Source organism: Megalobrama amblycephala, linkage group LG18 (genome assembly GCF_018812025.1).
Source record: "Megalobrama amblycephala isolate DHTTF-2021 linkage group LG18, ASM1881202v1, whole genome shotgun sequence".
In the NCBI taxonomy this organism is placed as follows: Eukaryota; Metazoa; Chordata; class Actinopteri; order Cypriniformes; family Xenocyprididae; genus Megalobrama; species Megalobrama amblycephala.
The window spans coordinates 24,901,981-24,922,312 of record NC_063061.1 but is presented as its reverse complement, the minus strand read 5'-3'; the positions used below and the strand labels follow the sequence as shown (position 1 = coordinate 24,922,312).

Sequence of the window (20,332 nt, the reverse complement as noted above, 5' to 3'; positions counted from 1 at the left end):
TGAGAGCATCCGATTCTCTCATTTTCTTATTCTCCCCCTTGGTAGAGTCTATAGTAGAATTGTACACTCCCCTGTGGGTGGATTGCTTGGTAGATTAGAGTTGTTATGGGCAGAAAATGCTAAATGTTTTCCCCTAGACAGGTACCTCCTTAGGGTTGATGCAGGGTAAACGAAATTATCGTGGTCAAGCATCTCTCTACTTCGTTTACCTCCCTCCCCAACTATTTGTTGGGTTTCAAAGGAGGGATATACACTGCCCTTTGGATGTGTACTCTAATAGGCCTCTTTTAGTATGATCCATGTTAGAAGTGCTGACAGTAGAGGTAGATTGCCTGTGGGCATCCCTCTTTATTTATTTGTCACCTACTACGGTGTAACTGGAGCAGGGTAGAGATGGACTGCATCATAGAGAAATGAGTAGCTGTCCACTCCTCGTCCGTTGTCTTTCTCAGTACTCTCAGGTGGAAATATTGAGTACTGAGATTTTTAGTACTCACATGCTGCCTTTGCTTGGCTGCTCCCAAAGAGCATTTCAGGTAATATTGCAGATAGCGATGCATACCAGAGCATAGCCAAGGCTGTGTTGTGTATCCCCCTTACAGCTCTGCTCTTGGGGTTCTCGGTTGAGGCCTGTCCCACAGAGACAGAAAGTAAGGTTTTGCCCTAACGCCTGTACAGACTGGCTTTAGGGAGAGGTACCACTATGCAACTTTTTGCAGAAGTCACACAGGATGCACCCTTGAGGTTGACATGCTCTTGACTCTGGCCTTGACTCATATACCCCCTTTCCACCAGCACGAACCGGGTGCTAGTTCAGAGTTAGTGCTAGTGCCAGTTCGGAGTTGGTTCAACTGACGAGCCTTCTAAGAACCAGTTTGCCTTTCCACAGGCTAGAGAGCCACCACAGAGCCAGGTCTTGCGTCACTGTATACGTCTCATATTTCACAGCAAAGCTAGCGCCGCAGCGCCAAACACAAATACACCAGGCTCGTTTGAGATGCATCGGCTTCTCGCATAGCGATCGGCGCATGACATCAAAGCTCCGCAAGAACAATCCAAAAGCACAAGGAGTCATATGCTCTACAAACGCTCCCGCGAACCCGTGGCACCCGCCGAATCGGTCCGCGCTGCTCCGATGCATCTCGAACAAGCCTTCTATCAACAATCGTGAATGTTACACTACTGTTGATGCTCATGGCTTTGCGAACCTACATCGGCATCCAAACACGGCTCGCCGTAATTTGTATATAGACGGAGATTACGATCGAGCTGCTATTAGCTCGATTAGCTGCTATTTCAAAAATGGTGGTCACAAGTTTCTTGTTGGTCACGGTAACCCCGCCCCCAGCCCCTGACGCAAGCGGTTCTTACTTCTAGCCCAGCAACGTTTTGGTGCTACTTACGAACCACTTTTTCTGGTTCAGAGCTGGTGCTTTGTGTGTCGAAAGACAAAGAACTGATTTGAAACTAGGCTCTGGCTCCGAACCAGCACTCAAACTGCCTTGGTGGAAAAGGGGTAATAGAGTCACTTAGTGATATGCCCATTTTGTTTGTGCATATTCGCAGCTTAGCGAGGCAGGCATTCTTTAGCATGGTGCAGTGAATATTGAGTTCCCCATAGCATTGAAGTTACACTTTGAAAGGGAACGTCTCAGGTTATATATGCAACCCAGTTCCCTGAGAAGGGGAACAAGATGCTGTGTCTCGTTGCCATGCCTCAGGCTGTTTATGTTGTTTAATGTCTATGTAGTGTTTTTAAAATGCTTTAAGTGTGCAAATTCATAAGTCAGCACCATTGCTGAGTATTTTATTTTTGAAACTGCAGTAAACAAAAGACAGTCTAAAACCCGCGGTTTGAAATCGTGGGTGTTTGTGATGTCACAGACTACCTTGTAACCAATCACAACAACGTGCCGGCAGGCTTTAGCATATTATTAACTATGACCGCTCTGAAGCAGGCAAGTCTCGAGAGAAGCCAGGTTATCCCGGTATATTTTCTCTTGATATGAAAAATTGCGTAAATTTAGCAATATAGCGAGTCTATTATTATGATGAACTATATGCCTTTCTCCACTGACGTTCTGAGTTGTTTAAAGCGGATACTGATTGTTAGAAGGCAGCTGTCTGACTCGGAGATGAAGAACAGGAACATGGTTTGAGTAACATTAGCAACACATGTTTGATAACGTAGTCAAGCAAAAGGCTATATTATATTAATTCATATTAATAAATGACAGAACCGTTGCAGGGGCCGTGCCAAGTGTTCGAGCGCATAGGGGCTCGCACCAAAGTAAAGTGACAGCTGACTTGAGTAAAGCCAATAAAGGTCATGTTTTCGTCCTACAAGGGCCTTCAACTGGGGGTCCGTAGCGGTACTGCAGGGGGTCCGTCAATTAATGTTTGATCACCATTTTTTGTTAAAAAAATTAAAACATGGGTAAAAAACCCCCACCACAAAGTCTAATTCCAATATAAACACCCTGAAACAAGCAAGAACACCCTCAACACTGCATTTTGAGTTTGCGCTCTTGAGAACGTGAAATGGTCTGATTTACAGCATATTTTTGCAGCGGTGAGAAATAGTAGCCAATCACACACAAGTTTGTTGATGTCTTGAACGCAATGTTGGCCAATCAGGAGTGTTTAAATTATAATCCACTCACCGGGTATACTTCACTTTACGCGCCCGGACACGTCGCGCACGCAGTCGCGTCCGCGAAACTTTCAAAGTATACTACACCACGGATGCGCGGATGACCACGTTCGACACATGCGCAGTACAGTTTTTTTCTATGCTCTACCAGACATCGGAGGGCAGAACTGAGTCGTGTCATCAACGGGACATTCACTGGGCATGATCGGAGAAGAAAAGTACTGCATCCTTTCCAATATTTTTACTTATCTCCCTCCATGAATTTGCTGCCCTAAACACGTCTTTGTACTCTTTCAAGCATGAATTGTACAAATGTGGGTACTTTCTAATCTCTTCGCACAAACGCTCATCAAGATCACCGTCCATTGTCATGTTTTTCCTTTTTTTTTTCCAAGCATGTTGTTTTTAAACCGGTCTTTTTACACTCTTCTTCGACGGCTTAACACTGTGCTCAATACTGTGCATATTGCCACCTAGTGGACTCTTCTATACTGCCTGCGTATGTGCTGTTGTACGCGGACTGTCCGCACGGTCTCGAAATTTGGGCTGCACGCTGGGGCTACCTGGGGCTTTACATTCAAGCTATTTTAAGGCATGAAGAATTTTTTTTTTCCACTTTTTTTCACTTATAAGTTTTAAGGGATAAAAAGAATTGACTACAGGGGGACTTTAAACAAAAGAGTTGATAACGTGTAACTCAGGCACCCTTTTTTATACTCATGGGTGCTCCATGTGTGACATCATGAACTGCTATCTGCCAATGAATACTGGCGTGTTTACTTGTGCGGCAGACACCGGTCACGCTGATGCCATTCGCCATAGCATCAACACCAAGACGCAGCGTCTCCTACCCCTTCTCAGGTAACCAAGTTGCATACAGGTGGCAATAATCACTGAACTAATCCACACAAAAAACTACAAAGGACTACAAAACATGGCACAGAACAGGAAATAACATAAGCCCACACAAGACCAGGGGAACACAGGCTGGGATCATGACAGAATTATTATTTACTGATTCAATCAGTCATTATTATTTTACTGATTCAATCATGTACTAGAGCATGTATGCTCTAGTACATGATTGAAAAACTGCACTTTAAATCTCTTGACAAACTAAAAGACGTAAATGGAATTTGTATGTTTTAGAAATTAACTGACCATCGTCCCAGCTGCCAGATCAGAGAAATGTTTTGTCTTACTGTGTTTTTAAAAATAGGTAGAACAGAGTCTGAGGTAAATGCACTTATTCAAGAATTATTCAAGAAAGACATTTCCACAAAAACTCACAAGGAAACATAAACCACTGGGATTTGCTATACTTGATGCTGTTAGTCAGGCACTTATTGTGGAAAAACACACCAAGGGTTACTTTTTTTTCCACAGTCATTTTGACACACAAACCAGCCACTGGGATTCCATACGTAGTTCATGACAGATGCTTTACATCGATATTTAAAGTGTGATGCTCTCTGATCATTCTCTGTACCTTCAACAACAGAGGTGAAACAAGTCTGGAGATCTGCAGATACAAAGACTTTATAGATTTCAGTATTATTCAGTGTTTTATAACAGCATTTTTGTCTTTTTTTACTTCTGAATATGTCTAATTTTAATGATTCTAAATCTAACATCACTCAGATTATATCACCAGCGGATCGAGATTTGAAAACATTTTTGTCTGTGTCCTCATGTGTTATTTTCCTCTATGTCAATGGAGTCATGATCTTCACTTTGAGGAAAAAGACTGTTTTTCAGGAGGCATCTCGCTACATTTTGTTTGGTCACATGCTTTGGGTCGATACGCTCAATCTTGTTATGAGTGTACTGTTGTTTGTGTTGGCTATTTGTAAGGTTTTTGTTATGAAAATTTTTTGCCTTATCCTTCTTGTTGCTGCAACAGCTATCTATCAGGTCTCTATATTAAATCTGGCTTTGATGTCACTGGAGAGGTATGTGGCCATCTGCATCCCTCTCAGACATGCAGAAATCACCACCTACGGAAGAACTAACATGGCCATTGGTGTTGTTTGGATGTTAGGCTGGATTAAATCCCTGTCTGAGATTATTATATTTTGTTCCATTGATACAAACACAGCAATGCATTTGTTCTGCTCAAAAACTACTCTCTTCAGGCTACCGGTCTATAAGCAACTTGATATAGGTTTCGCTTGTGTATTTTTTGTATCTGTGTGTTTTGTTATTATCTTTTCTTATGCTTCTATAGCAACTGTGGCTAAAACAGCCTCCTGTGATAAAATGTCAGCCAAAAAAGCCAACAAGACTGTTCTGTTGCATCTAATACAGCTGGGTCTCTGTGCTGCATCCATTTTAGTTGGAGTTATTCAAGAAGTCATTTATGTTAATACTGACTATATGACATCATTACATGTAATGTATTTTTGCTTTGTAGTGTTTATGATTTTCCCCAAATGTCTAAGTCCTCTTATATATGGTCTAAGAGACCAGGCCTTTAGCACTTTATTTAAATACTACTTTACATTTGGTCTCAAAAAGCAAAACAGTTGTAATACAGAGATGCATTTAGAGAGAGAAAAGTAGATACTATATAACTGATGGTAAAACCTATTTAAATGTTATCTAAAAGGCTTAAGTTGATAATGTCCTTTCTTTATTAAGATACAAAAATATATTTCTCTACAATTTTAAAATATGAACTTGTGTCTGACGATGAGATATTGGAGATGAACCACAAAAAAACTGACTGACTTGTTGAAAATTATTCAAGCATGTATTTAACAATCACACTAAACCACACTTGTTACAATGTTTTCCAGTGCAGTAACCACAGATATGGGATGTAAAATGTTTGTTGTCCATTTATACATACTTATACATTATGACAACTGCTTTTATCACACTGTCAATGAATTCACAGTAGCTGAAATGAGATTTTAAGACTCCACTCTTTCTGTAAATCTATGAGATCAGACAAATAAATTTGCAACTGTTAAAGCATCTTCTAGCATTATGTAATTTGTTCATAAACAAAAAAACATATGATGTGTTCGTGCAATCTTTTACAGCTCTTCCTTTTACTTATACAAAATACTGTTAACTGATTTGATGTTTTTTTTTCTTGTCCACGTGTCTTAATAGAGTTTATCTATATACTGTTTGACAGGACTGCTCTGCTGTACCTCCTTTCCAATGCATCTGCAAAACCTATTACTCTATCAATAATTTTAAACTGGCCCTATGATTTATTTTGATTAAATGCCTTTGTGGTGATTAGGTGGACATGCTATACTGTGAATTCATCAAGACATTTACACACACATGCATACTGATAAATGTATTAAGGCATTAACCTCAATGAATTTAATGTGTATGAGAAAAGAATTTACGATATTCTCTTATAATGCACAGCTGTGATGCAATTTGTTGTTGTTTACCAATTTACAGGAACTCATCTTCTGAATTTCTATTGTATATCGTTCTTTGACTACAAAATATATAGCCCTGAAGGGTAGAGACAGTCTATGTAAATACATTTATCTCACATACATGCAACGTTTCTACCATGGAATTAAAAAATAAAATAAATTGTGACTTTTATCTCACAATTCTGAGATTATAATTTGCAAGACTTGGGAAAAATTCTGAGTTGTGAGATATAAACTCATAATTGCAAGGGAAAAAGTCAGAATTGTTAGATAAACAGTCACAATTACTTTATTATTATTATTATTATTATTATTATTATTATTCCATAGTGGAAACAACCTTCCATACTAAGGACATGATGTTATTTGATTTGCATCATTCAAATTTTGTGGCAAAAATTTAAATATAGAAATGCAGATCAGAAAAGGTACAAAGGCTGTCATTGGGGCAGTATCCTTTCAAAAGCTACACCTTTGTACCTTATTTAGGTGCATATTAGCACCTTAACAGTATATATAAGTATCTAAAATGCACATATTAGTACCTATATGGAACTTATTAATACCTTTTGAAAGGATACTGTAACGAATCATCACTTAGCATCACTTAGGATCCATTTGCATGCTTTATTATAAAATAGAGTGGTCGTACAGGCTGGGTCAGACAGGAACAGCAAAGGTAGGCAGAATCATGGTCAGATAACAGGCAAAGGGTCAGGACAGGCACATATTACTCACGGATTGGTAACCAGGCAGGAGTCAAAGGGCGGGCAGCAAGGATCAATAGACAGGGTCAGACGTATTCAGCAACAGGCAGGCAAACAGGAAATAATGCTCAGTAATGTTCACCACGGCAAAACAAGACTTCGCGATGTATGGGTGTATATGGCAATCTTTTATAGTCCGGGTAATGATGTACAGCTGCAGGTGCAAACAGTCCAAGGTACAGGCTTGTGGGTAATGTAGTGTGAGTGTCTGAGTGTGTCAGTATTCAGGTGAGGGCTCCCTCCGATGGTCAGAGAAGGGAACCACGGAGCTCGTCAACGTGACAGAGCCTCCCCCCTGCAAACGCCTCCTGGCGTGAGGAGGCAAGCGGCGCTGAGGTCTTCCACGGGGACCAGGGGCAGTCTTGTCCGGATGGTTGATGTGGAACTCTTCAACGAGCTCGGGGTCCAGGATATCATCTGAGTTGACCCAGATTCGTTCCTCCGGGCCGTACCCCTCCCAGTCAACCAGGTATTGTAGTACACGTCCTCGCCGACTGGAGTCCAGCAGCTCGCGGACTTGGTAAGCCTCCTCGCCTTCCACCATGATGGGAGGGGGACCCTGATCACCTGACCTCTCCTCCCCCTCCTCGCTGGGACCATCGGCAGGCTTGAGCAGTGAGAGATGGAATGTGGGAGAAATGCGAAAATGATTAGGCAGGGCAAGACAAAATGAGACTGGTGTGATTTGATGTGTGATTTGATATGGGCCAACGTACCTTGGACTCAGTTTACGGCAGGGAAGTTTCAAGCGGAGATCGCTTGTGGATAGCCAAACCCATTGGCCTGGCTGATACGGGGGAGCTGGCCGGCGGTGACGGTCTGCTTGATTCTTCTGTCGGCGGACAGCATGTTGCAGGTGAGTGTGGGCTCTATCCAAGGTTGGTTCGCTACGGTTCATCCAATCATTAACTGCGGGTACGTTGGTGGGCTCTCCTGTCCATGGGAATAGTGGTGGCTGGAATCCAAGGATGCATTGGAAGGGGGTGACTCCAGTGGCTGGTTTGCGCAGGGAGTTCTGGGCATACTCGGCCCATAGCAGGTAACAGGACCAGTCGTTCTGGTTTTGGTTGCAGTATGATCTAAGGAAGCGGGTGAGTTCTTGATTAAGTCGTTCCGTCTGATTGTTAGATTGAGGGTGATAGCCGGAGGTGAGGCTGACATTGATACTGAGAGCTTGACAGAACGCTGCCCAGAAGCGAGGTGAGAACTGAGGACCTCGGTCCGAAAAACAATGTCCTCTGGCAGGCCATATATATACGAAAAACCCAATTGCTTAAATGTTCTGCAGTCTGCATGGCAGTAGGTAATTTGGCCAGGGAAATGAGGCGACAAGCCTTGGAAAACTGGTCCACCACAGTTAGTATGGTGGTGTATCCGTTTGATAGCGGCAGATCCGTGACAAAGTCCACTGTGATGTCCGACCAGGGGCGCCGTGGAAGTGGCAGAGGTTGTAGCAGACCAGCGGGAAGTTGATGTGACGGCTTGTTTCTTTGGCAGACTTGGCAGGACTTAACATAGAGAGCTGTATCCTTGGAGAGCGTCGGCCACCAGAATCGATTCTGAATGAGATGGATGTTTGCGGTGACGCCCCAATGACCAGAGGCAGGGTTATTGTGCACCATCTCCAGGATGCGGCTACGAAAGTCCACGGGCACAAACGTTCTCTCTGGAGGGCTGTCGGGGGGTATTTCGTCTCCTGCGTTGGCCTGATTCAGCTCCGTCATAATGTCCCACTGTATGGGTGCAACAACCAGAGACGCAGGTATTATGGTATCATGCTTTTGAGGTAGATTCTCACCTTCGAACTGCCTTGACAGGGCATCTGCCTTGACGTTCTTGGACCCAGGATGGTAGGTGACAGTGAAGTTGAATCGAGAGAAGAACAAGGACCACCGGGCTTGACGGGGATTGAGTCTCTTGGCCGTTCAAAGATATTCCAAGTTCTTGTGGTCCGTTAGAACAATGAATGGATGTGTGGCCCCTTCCAGCCAGTGACGCCACTCTTCAAAGGCTGCTTTCATGGCTAACAGTTCCCAATCACCGACGTCATAGTTGTGTTCAGCAGAACTGAGTTTTCTGGAATGAAAGGCACAGGGATAAAGTTTAGATTGGGTACCTTGACATTGTGAGAGGATGGCCCCGAGACCAGTGTTAGATGCATCCACTTCAACGACGAACGGGAGAGAGGGGTCGGGATGATGGAGGATGGGAGCTGAGGTAAACCTCTCTTTGAGGTCTTGGAAGGCATTGTTGGTGGGTTGCGACCACTTGAGCAGATTTTGTCCCTTCTTTACCATGTTAGTGAGTGAACAGGCAATGGCGTTGAAGTTTCGGATAAACCGGCGGTAGAAGTTAACAAACCCCAGGAATCGTTGTAGCTCCTTGAGCGTGTTGGGGCATGGCCAGTTCAGGGTGGTGGTAACCTTCTTCTCGTCCATGGCGATGCCGTCTGGACTGATGACATATCCGAGGAAGGATGTGGACGTTTTATGGAACTCACATTTTTCTGCTTTGGCATAGAGTTGGTATTGGATAAGCCTCTGAAGTACTTGCCGGATTCACGTGTTCCTTCATAGTATCTGAGTAAATCAAGATGTCGTCAATGTACACAATCACAAATTTGTTCAACATGTCTCTGAATACGTCATTAATAAAGGCTTGAAACACAGACGGACTATTGACCAGCCCGAAGGGCATAACAAGATATTCGTAATGCCGAGTAGCCATGGAGAATGCAGTCTTCCACTCATCACCCTCTCTTATGCGTATCAGATTATAGGCGCAGCGAAGATCAAGCTTGGTGAAATACCTGGCTGTACGAAGCTATTCCAGAGCAGCGGGAACCAACGGCAGGGGATAACGGAACTTGACTGTGATATCATTTAGGCCCCGATAAATGATGCAAGGGCGGAGACCTCCGTCCCTCTTTCCCACAAAGAAGAAACCAGTGGATGCAGGAGAGGTGAATGGGCGGATGAACCCTTTGGCCAGCTCTTCTTCAATGTATTTTTTCATGGATTCGAATTCAGGTTGTGACAATGGAAAAATACGACCCTTGGGAGGTGTAGCTCCTGGTATTAAGTCAATGGCACAGTCATGAGGTCGGTGAGGTGGTAACTGCGATGCTCGTACCTTGCTGAAGGCCACTGCCAGATCTTGATATTCGCTGGGTAGATGCAGTTCAGAAGGGGTTTCGGTGCTGGATTCAGGGAATTCAGCTGCCTGGATGGTTCTGACACATAAGGGAGATGAGTGAGGAAGACACTTGGATAAGCATTGTTTGTTCCATTGAATGATTTGTCCCTCCCTCCAGCAGATGTGCGGGTTATGTGTGCGAAGCCAGGGTAGCCCTAGTATGATAGACGAAGTGGATGTCGGTAGGACATGAAACTGGATGCGTTCTGTGTGAAAGATGCCAATTTGCATGGTTAGCGGTTGAGTAAGGGTGGTAATGTTTCCTGAGCCCAGAGGGCGCCCATCTATGGCCTCTACTGTGAGAGAAGAGAGACATTCAATTAATGGTATATTCTGCTGATCAGCATAGCTTTGGGATATGAAGTTTCCGCCAGCCCCGGAATCCAGCAAAGCAGAGGTCTCTGGATGGATATCATTAACTACCAGTTTGATGGGCACAGAAACACACATGTCAGCGGAGTAATGGAGCTTAGAGTCACTCACCGCACAAGAGTTTTCAGGGCGAGAACACACCAGACAGTTGTTTCTCATATGACCAGGATGGCCTCAGTACAGACACAATAGGGCTGCACGATTAATCGCATGAGATTGTCATGCGTGTCTCGTCAGTAAAGCCGGTTCTGTGATTAGCGGTAAATGTCCATCACCTGCTTTCAAATGGAGCGGCACTTAATATACAGAGCCGTAGTTCGCGGACAAGCTACGCAATATCGCGTTCATAATCGAAGGCGATTCATCTGCGATTATGAACGTGATATTGCGTAGCTTGTCCGCGAACTACGGCTCTGTATATTAAGTGCCGCTCCATTTGAAAGCAGGTGATGGACATTTACCGCTAATCACAGAACCGGCTTTACCGGAGACCGGAGAGAAAGCAGCTGGATCTGGGTTAGGCGAAGTCTTCTGTAACGAATCATCACTTAGACAGGGATCCATTTGCATGCCTTATTATAAAATAGAGTGGTCGTACAGGCTGGGTCAGACAGGGACAGACAAGAAAGGCAAAGGTAGGCAGAATCGTGGTCAGATAACAGGCAAAGGGTCAGGACAGGCAGATATTACTCATGGACTGGTAACCAGGCAGGAGTCAAAGGGCGGGCAGCAAGGATCAATAAACGGGGTCAGACGTATTCAGCAACAGGCAGACAAACAGGAAATAACGCTCAGTAATGTTCACCACGGCAAAACAAGTCTTCACGATGTATGGGTTTGTATGGCAGTCTTTTATAGTCCGGGCCAGATACCGGTCACGCTGATGCCATTCCTCATAGCATCAACAGCAAGACGCAGCGTCTCCTACCCCTTCTCAGGTAAACGAGTTGCATACAGGTCGCAATAATCAATGAACTAATCCACACAAAAAACTACAAAAGGACTACAAAACAATGCACAGAAGAAGAAATAACATAAATCCACACAAAACCAGGGGAACACAGGCCGGAATCATGACAGAATTATTATTTACTGATTCAATCAGTCGTTCTTACGTACTAAATCTGTTGACAAACTAAATGACGTAAATGGAATTTGTATGTATTAGAAATTAACTGACCATCTGTTATTAACTGACCATTGTCCCAGCTGCAAGATCAGAGAAATGTTTTGTCTTACTGTGTTTTTAAAAATAGGTAGTAGAGTCTGAGGTAAATGCACAGACTGTCTTATAAATTCAAGAATTAATTCAAGAAAGACATTTCCACAGAAACTCACAAGGAAACATAAACCACTAGGATTTGCTATACTGTACTTGATGCTGTTAGTCAGGCACTTATTGTGGAAAAACACACCAAAGGTTACTTTTTTTTCCCACAGTCATTTTGACACACAAACCAGCCACTGGGATTCCTATACGTAGTTCATGACAGATGCTTTACATCGATATTTAAAGTGTGATGCTCTCTGATCATTCTCTGTACCTTCAACAACAGAGGTGAAACAAGTCTGGAGATCTGCAGTTACAAAGACTTTATAGATTTCAGTATTATTCAGTGTTTTATAACAGCATTTTTTGTCTTTTTTATACTTCTGAATATGTCTAATTTTAATGATTCTAAATCTAACATCACTCAGACTATATTACTGGCGGATCGAGATTTGAAAACATTTTTGTCTGTGTCCTCATGTGTTATTTTCCTCTATGTCAATGGAGTCATGATCTTCACTTTGAGGAAAAAGACTGTTTTTCAGGAGGCATCTCGTTACATTTTGTTTGGTCACATGCTTTGGGTCGATACGCTCAATCTTGTTATGAGTGTAGTGCTGTTTGTGTTGGCTTTTTGTAGGGTTTTTGTTATGAAAATTTTTTGCCTTATCCTTCTTGTTGCTGCAACAGCTATCTATCAGGTCTCTATATTAAATCTGGCTTTGATGTCACTGGAGAGGTATGTGGCCATCTGCATCCCTCTCAGACATGCAGAAATCACCACCTACGGAAGAACTAACATGGCCATTGGTGTTGTTTGGATGTTAAGCTGGATTAAATCCCTGTCTGAGATTATTATATTTTGTTCCATTGATACAAACACAGCAATGCATTTGTTCTGCTCAAAAACTACTCTCTTCAGGCTACCGGTCTATAAGCAACTTGATATAGGTTTCACTTGTGTATTTTTTGTATCTGTGTGTTTTGTTATTATCTTTACTTATGCTTCTATAGCAACTGTGGCTAAAACAGCCTCCTGTGATAAAATGTCAGCCAAAAAAGCCAACAAGACTGTTCTGTTGCATCTAATACAGCTGGGTCTCTGTGCTGCATCCATTTTAGTTGGAGTTATCCAAGAAGTCATATATGTTTATACTGACTTAATGACATCAATAAATGTAATGTATTTTTGCTTTGTAGCGCTTATGATTTTCCCCAAATGTCTAAGTCCTCTTATATATGGTCTGAGAGACCAGGCCTTTAGCACTTTATTTAAATACTACTTTACATTTGGTCTCAAAAAGCAAAACAGTTGTAATACAGAGATGCATTTAGGGAGAGAAAAGTAGATACTATATAACTGATGGTAAAACCTATTTAAATATTATCTAAAAGGCTTAAATTGATAATGTCCTTTCATTATTAAGATACAAAAATATATTTCTCTACAATTTTAAAATATGAACTTGTGTTTGACGATGAGATATTGGAGATGAACCACACAAAATGACTGACTTGTTGAAAATCATTCAAGCATGTATTTAACAATCACACTAAACTACACTTGTCACAATTTTTTCCAGCGCAGTAAACACAGATATGGGATGTAAAATGTTTGTTGTCCATTTAATCTTATACATTATGACAACTGCTTTTATCACACTGTCAATGAATTCACAATAGCTGAAATGAGACTTTAAGACTTCAATCTTTCTGTAAATCTATGAGATCAGACAAATAAATTTGCAACCGTTAAAGCATCTTCTAGCATTATGTCTGTCATTTGTTCATAAACATAAACTCATGATGTGTTCGTGCAATCAGCTCTTCCTTTGACTTTTACAAATACTAGAGTTGATTATTGCTCAGTGGTCTGTAACAATACATGCACAGTTTTTGATTTCCTCTTTTAAATCAGTTTTGCTTTTTTTTTCTTGTCCACATGTCTTAATAAGAGTTTATCCATATACTGTTTGACATGACTGCTCTGCTGTACCTCCTTTCCAATGCAATATGCACAATCTATTCATCTATCACTAATTTTTAATTGGCCCTATGATTGGTTTTGATTAAATTTGTAGAGTTGGACATACTGTACTGTGAATTCATCAAGACCCTGCATATACGCACACATACAGTAACAAACAAAACAGTAATAAATATTACGTAAAGCACCATTATTGATGTCTATCAGCTTAACCTCATGTCTAGCACAATGCAACAGCTTAATCAGGCTAAATCATAACATATGTCACCATTTCTTAACCTATTAATTTGTACAGAACAAATAATAATATCTCTTTCAATAATACAAAAGCAACACTTAACATCTCTTACAAACAACGTGCATTAGCATTCTACAATGACGTTCATCCTTTGCTAATGACATGGCATGACTCATCATTTCTATCGAGTGGATTTATGACCCAAATACTCGATTATTTCTAGATATTCGCATATATAATCAATCTTAAACAAGTAATTGAAAAATATGAGACTCACTTTTCTCAAATGGAGGCACACAGTTATTAATAATCAACCTAAACACTGCATCGAGACTGTGACGCAGTCTTCCCGTTGCCAGCGCAGCTGTTTTTGTCATGCGCATTTCTCGTGCGCAATCTCTTCCGGCACATCTACCAGTGGCCATTAGATGGTGCCTTCGCGCTACTTTTGTAACAAATACCTTTTAAAAAGGTACGTCCCAGTGATAGCGGGGTTTTTTTTTTTACGTCTTCAGACTCGATTTATGCGTTTCTCTGGCAACACTATCAATGGCGAAATGAATCTGCAGCAGTCAGGTGGTACAAGTCCGAGCTCTATAAGTTGTTTACGTTACGTTTATTATTATTGTAATGTTATGTGCTTTAAAACATGAGGTAATTTAACACAGTCTCTCTCTTGCAGACTCTGCTCTGGCTGTGTGCGGTCATGTGTTTTGGAGGAGGCGTGGCTTTGGAGAGCACTAGAGGGAGGTCAAAGCCACTGGAAGGCAAGCCTGCAACCTTTAGCCAAAAAAGCGTAACGGCTAACGCTCCGCCCCCCGCGGTACACAGGGAAGGTGTTTTTTGAATGGATGTCAATGGATGAAAGACTTCACTATGCTGATTTAAACAGCTTTTGTGGGCAAATAGCTAATCATTTAATTAATGGACAGCATGTTTGCCAATCTTCAGAATGTTTTACACTAAACAATACTTTCGTTGGGAACTATATGCAGATTTTAGCTTGATAAAAATGTATTTTTTTAAGAGAAGGCAGACTAGGGAATGTTGCGACTGACGTCACTGCCATTACACGATAGGCTGAGAGGTGCCACACATGATTAAGTTAGCCGTTACGCTTTCTCCAATGGTAAGAGATACAGACCCTCTTATCTCCCCATTATATACAATCTCTGGGGAGGCAGACTGCACAATTTTAGCCCCGATTTTCACTCGTCGGCATGTTTAGCAAAAACGCCGTCAAATGCCCGAAATTGGAGACAAATCGACAAATGCTCGTTCACGCAAGTATAAATTAGTAAATTATCAATTATCGGTAATCAATTACGCAGTGTAAATGATCAAAGACGCCATCTGAGAAAATCAACGATGCGTCACCAACGTCCGTGAGATATTTGGCATGCTAAATATCTGGCCCTGTTTGCGATTCATAATCCTGCTGTGTGAAATGTGTTCTGATTGAAAATGACATTGGCGATGACCTACAGCCAATGAGAGAGCAAGATACAGGGCAGCGGTAAGTTCGGGGAGGAGTTATAGACCCGCCTCTGTCCAGACATTTCCTCCTCCAAAATCTTTTTTTCTTTTTCTCCTTCGCTGCAAGTTAGCGCACAGACAATTTGGATCGCAAGCTTCTTGCAGGCTAACATTTTTACTAACAATTCCAGTCTCGCTCAAGACCTCCGGTCTCATGTGTGTCCTTGCGTTATTTCTCACAAGTGTTTGGTTGTGAAACATAGGTTGCAGACCAGACAGAGATGTCTGCAAATCTTCCTTTTGTTAAGTCATGTGATGTGTAACCCTCTGTTGCCGATCCATCGTGGAATGCGCACACAGCAATTATGCTGCCCCAGATAGTCATGCAGTGTGAAAAAAAAACAGCGATATGACAACTTTGGAAATCACGCAGTGTAAACCTGGCATTACGTGAACTGATCATCTCTTCTGCTTTATAGTTATAGCGTGAAATAAACATGAACATCAGAAGGTATGTTGAAAGATACAGTATAACTTATCGAAATCAGAAATATGTCAGACAATTTGATTTGACAAGTGATTTGTAGTTTGTAAACGAGAGGTGTGTGTCGAATTGAAACGCTTCTCACTAGATGCTGTAACGTGGTTTAATAATGGTGACCGGAAATAAATGCAGCTCCTTTAAGCTTTCGTTCCGTTATCCACTGGGCCATGCTCAAAGTAAACTAGTGAAACATCTGAAAACAGTGCTATTTGTTCTGTATTTGTTGTTACTGACAGAGAAACAACTACAGATGATTCAATGACAGAGCGGTCCGAAAGAATCCAAATTGTTTCAGATCGTTATGTAAGTGCGTTTGGCCAATTCACGGAAAAGAAAGAATCCAGACAAAAGAATGATTAATTCACGAATGATAGGTATCGCTGGTTCAGTCGACAGAAATACAGGACACACATAATAACTGCTGAAATATTTGCACGGAAAACATTTCTCAGGTCAGTCGGAGGAGCGTGCATGTTACAAACAGTGCGTATATAGCCGTACAGCTGCAGGTGCCATTTCGGCCACGTATTTTACCAAATTTAGCCGCACTGCCAGGAAAAGAGGAGGAAGGAAGAGGCCCTGTCCTATGCCTTTCCTATTCAACTTATGGAAAAAGCTTAACTGACGCGAAACCAGTTTACACTTCTCTGTAACTTGAATACGAAAGGTGGTCTGGAGGAAGCTAGATATTTTATTTCATAACTTTTTAAATATGTATATTGTTTTGCACAAACGCATCGCTTTGCTTCAGAAGGCCTTTATTAACCCCCCGGAGCTGTGTGGAATACACATTTATGATGGATGGATATGGATGGAAGCACTTTCTTCAGCTACTCGTTGATCCCGCTCACTGCCATTATAAAGCTCGGATGCTTCAGGATATTTATCAAAATTTCTCAGATTGTGTTTATCAGAAAGAAGAAAGTCATATACAGCTATGGTTCAAGTGGTGAGTAGAGTAAAATTTTCATTTGAAAGTGAACTAATCCTTTCATTAAATTAAATTAAAAGTTATTTTTTAAACCTATTGATATATTTTATACTGAAATGTTGAATGTCTGTAATTAATGTTCAAAAAAAAAAAATCATAGATACATCAATACAAGGGCGTAAATTTGGTTTCAACTTTGGGGGGGTTGAACGTTGGTATGGTTGTATTGCATTGGGGGGGTTGTAACTGATGGATTTGAATATTGGGGGGGTTACCTCCCCCCCCATCCCCCCCACAAACTACACCCCTGCATCAATACCAGTATTAGTGTCAGTGATTCTGGCCTTCATTCATAAAAAGATACCATTAACCAAATGTTTAAAATATAATATCTTTAAGTTGTTTCTACATTGATTTGGAGAGTAACTGTAAACTTATTACAATATAAAAATACAAAAAACTCCAATGTTTTTACACAATTAATTACAGAAAAAAATGTGCTATTAATTAGTTCATTTTTTTAATTAATTGACAGCACTACCAAAAACTTGTTAGTCAGCTAGAAAAAAATAATTTAGAAAATTTTGATAAATGCACTATATTGCATATTCATTGTGTTTCTACTTAACCTGTTCTTTGGTGTTTTAATGTAAGTTTGAAAAAAAATCTGTCATGTTTTATGACAGCCACATTTAAATTTTTATATTAAAAAAAAGAAAAGAAATGTCTAGCCCTATTGCCCATTACAACACAACAAAGTTTGTGCTATGCTATATTTATAGTCAGGCAGTTATTATGAAATGCACAATCTAAATTATTGTGTGCTTTGTGATACGCACACAAACCATGCATCCACTGGGATTCTGTTTGATGGTATTTAAAATGTGGTGCTCTGACATCTGTGCCTTCTACAACACCTGTGAGGGAAGCGTGTACTGCAGATTTGCATTTACAAGGACTTTGCAGTATTACTCTATTCAGTGTTCTATAGCAGCATCTGTGGTTAATTTGATCTTCATGTTTGAAAATGTCTAATCAGTTTAATGCCTCTAAATCAAACCTCACTCAGACTCTGTTGATTTTGGATCAAGATGCACCAATGAAGGCATTTTTGTTTGTGACCCCATGTGTTATTTTCCTTTATGTCAATGGGGTAATGCTGTTCACTTTGAGGAAAAAGACTGTTTTTCAGGAGACATCCCGCTACATTCTCTTTGGTCACATGCTTTGGGTCGATACGCTCAATCTCTTTATGAGTGTACTGTTGTATATATGTGCTGTCAGTAGGATTTTAGTTATGAAAAATATCTGTCTTGTTCTTCTCAATGCTGCAACAGCTCTCTTTCAGGTCTCTACCTTAAATCTGGCTTTGATGTCACTGGAGAGGTATGTGGCCATCTGCATCCCTCTCAGACATGCAGAAATCACCAGTTTTGAAAGAACTCACTTAGCTTTCGGTCTTGTTTGGATCATGGGTTTGTTTCAGTCCCTGTCTGAGGTGATTATTTTCTACTCCATTGATACTACAAACACAGCAATGTCTTTGTTCTGTTCAAGAACTACTCTCTTCAGACTGCAGATATATAAGAAACTCGATATAGCTTTCACGTGTATATTTTTCGTCTCAGTGTGTTTTGTTATTATCTTTACTTATGCTTCTATAGCAGCTGTGGCTAGAACAGCTGCCTGTGATAAGGCATCAGCCAAAAAAGCCAACAAGACTGTTCTGTTGCATCTAATACAGCTGGGTCTTGGGGCATCATCCATTTTAGTTGGAGTCATCCAAGAACCTATTTATGTTTATACTGACCCTACGACTGCAATAAATGTAATGTATTTTTGCTTTTTAGTGTTTATAATTTTCCCTAAATGTCTAAGTCCTCTTATATATGGCCTGAGAGACCAGGCCTTCAGCTGTTTATTTAAATACTATTTCACATTCGGTAAAGGTAAAGTCAAACCAGTTATAATAGATCAAAACGTTTAGTAGCAATGGTTAGAAAATTAGCACTTCATATTGTACCATATTTTAATATATTGGATATGTTCCTGGAAATGGAGATAATAATATGAGATAAAATGTTATGTAATTTATTGTAAAGATACTCTGAAGTTGAATCAGACTAAAACAACTAAGCTGTGAAATATGCAAGCATTTAGCATGCTAATCTGTTTTATTTTCACAGCACAGTGTGCCGGCAAAAATGTTTTATAATTGCTCATTTTTGTAAAGGACTACATTTTTGCACTGTGAAATTAACATTATTAAAGTTGTCATTTAGATTATAGTCATTTTATTCTGTTTTGGAAAATATCTCTGAGTGACCTATTCATTCACTGATACACTTCAAAATAAAACCATGCAAGGAACAAAATAAGCGTTTATGTGGAATGAAATGCTTATCTTTCTGTCTTTTTCTTATTTGTCCTTTGCCAGAAAGATTTGGTAAGATCTAGAATTACAAAATAGATCATGATGACATTTAAGAGATGTCATTGCACCATAACATCATTATATTTCCCTTCTGTGAGTTTTTAGAAAAGGAAGTGCGTCTTTCGTGACTTTAAAGCTCTCGAGTATCACGACAAACACCCCCATTGGAACTCCCCTACACTTCAAAGTTAGTGATTGCATTAATTATTTAAACTGACAAACATGTTTTTTTCTTTTTATGATTGTTTGGGAATAGGTATTTCCATAAAGAATAACAGAGACAACTACATTTCAACAGAGGTTCACTAATAGGGTCTGAATCCTTCACAAACACTTTTCTTAATGAGAGGTTAATCTTAGAGGACTCTTGAGACTTCACCACTTATTATGATCAATAGAAATGACATCTGGGCATGACTCACTCATATTCAGACTTGGGTTGAATGTGGCTGCAGCTGGGGGCGTCCAACAGAGTTCTAATTCTAATCTGTGAGTCATCAAATAAATCATTGGAAAAAAACACACGCACTTCTTCTGAAGGCTTGTAACTTTCTGAAATTAATTTGACAACTCCTGGAATTAAAAACAATCTGTTTCCCTTCAGAGTTATTATCATTAACTAAAACTAAAATGTAAAAAAAAAAAAATCTACCTTTATTTTGTATTTATAGCCTAAATCATTAAAAAAAAAAAAAAAAAAAAAAAAAAAATCTAACTATTTTAGGCTGAAAGAGAAACAACATATTGTCATGTCGATGTTACGATGTTATCCAGGTCATATGAAAGGGCTGATACGGTTACAATGAACAAACCAGAAAACACAAACAGTACCTGAAAAACAGGATCAAGCTTATATAGAAATGTCATGACATTCTGCTTGGCCTTGATGAAAGAAGTGTGATTGCAGACCTGGTTGTGGCAGTTATGACTGCCAAAGAGACAGAGAAAATGAAACTGAATGCATATATGGGCTAATAGAGGCTTCTAGATCACTATCAAAATTCAATAATATTGGTTCTTGTAATGGTTATAAATGTGCACCATTAGGTTAACAAATA

The 20,332-nt window shown here is 40.5% G+C and overlaps 4 protein-coding genes across 4 annotated transcripts in view; 3 read left to right on the top strand and 1 right to left on the bottom strand.

Moving 5' to 3' along the window:
• Positions 1 to 14,296, bottom strand: part of b9d2 (B9 domain containing 2) — a 42,398-nt gene extending 28,102 nt beyond the window's left edge. Inside the window, exon 1 of the mRNA XM_048165935.1 lies at positions 14,167 to 14,296. The gene's annotated coding sequence lies outside the window, so the exon portion shown is untranslated. The remainder of the gene's footprint in view (positions 1 to 14,166) is intronic.
• LOC125252542 (odorant receptor 131-2-like) lies at positions 2,129 to 6,518 on the top strand. The gene has a single exon (XM_048165927.1). The coding sequence runs from the start codon at positions 4,256 to 4,258 to the stop codon at positions 5,213 to 5,215; it is 960 nt and encodes a 319-aa protein (XP_048021884.1). The 5' UTR covers positions 2,129 to 4,255; the 3' UTR covers positions 5,216 to 6,518.
• On the top strand, positions 10,820 to 14,168 carry LOC125252545 (odorant receptor 131-2-like). The gene has a single exon (XM_048165929.1). It carries the CDS (start codon positions 12,054 to 12,056, stop codon positions 13,011 to 13,013), a length of 960 nt encoding a protein of 319 aa, XP_048021886.1. The 5' UTR covers positions 10,820 to 12,053; the 3' UTR covers positions 13,014 to 14,168.
• Positions 14,297 to 16,721: 2,425 nt separating the features above from the next.
• LOC125252544 (odorant receptor 131-2-like) lies at positions 16,722 to 19,215 on the top strand. Its single transcript, XM_048165928.1, has one exon. The coding sequence runs from the start codon at positions 17,868 to 17,870 to the stop codon at positions 18,825 to 18,827; it is 960 nt and encodes a 319-aa protein (XP_048021885.1). The 5' UTR covers positions 16,722 to 17,867; the 3' UTR covers positions 18,828 to 19,215.
• Positions 19,216 to 20,332: the final 1,117 nt, after the last annotated feature.

What these genes read in the sequence shown, in the direction of transcription:
- LOC125252544 (XM_048165928.1), top strand. Translation starts at nt 17,868, where the DNA reads ATGTCTAATCAGTTTAATGCCTCTAAATCAAACCTCACTCAGACTCTG.
- LOC125252545 (XM_048165929.1), top strand. Translation starts at nt 12,054, where the DNA reads ATGTCTAATTTTAATGATTCTAAATCTAACATCACTCAGACTATATTA.
- LOC125252542 (XM_048165927.1), top strand. Translation starts at nt 4,256, where the DNA reads ATGTCTAATTTTAATGATTCTAAATCTAACATCACTCAGATTATATCA.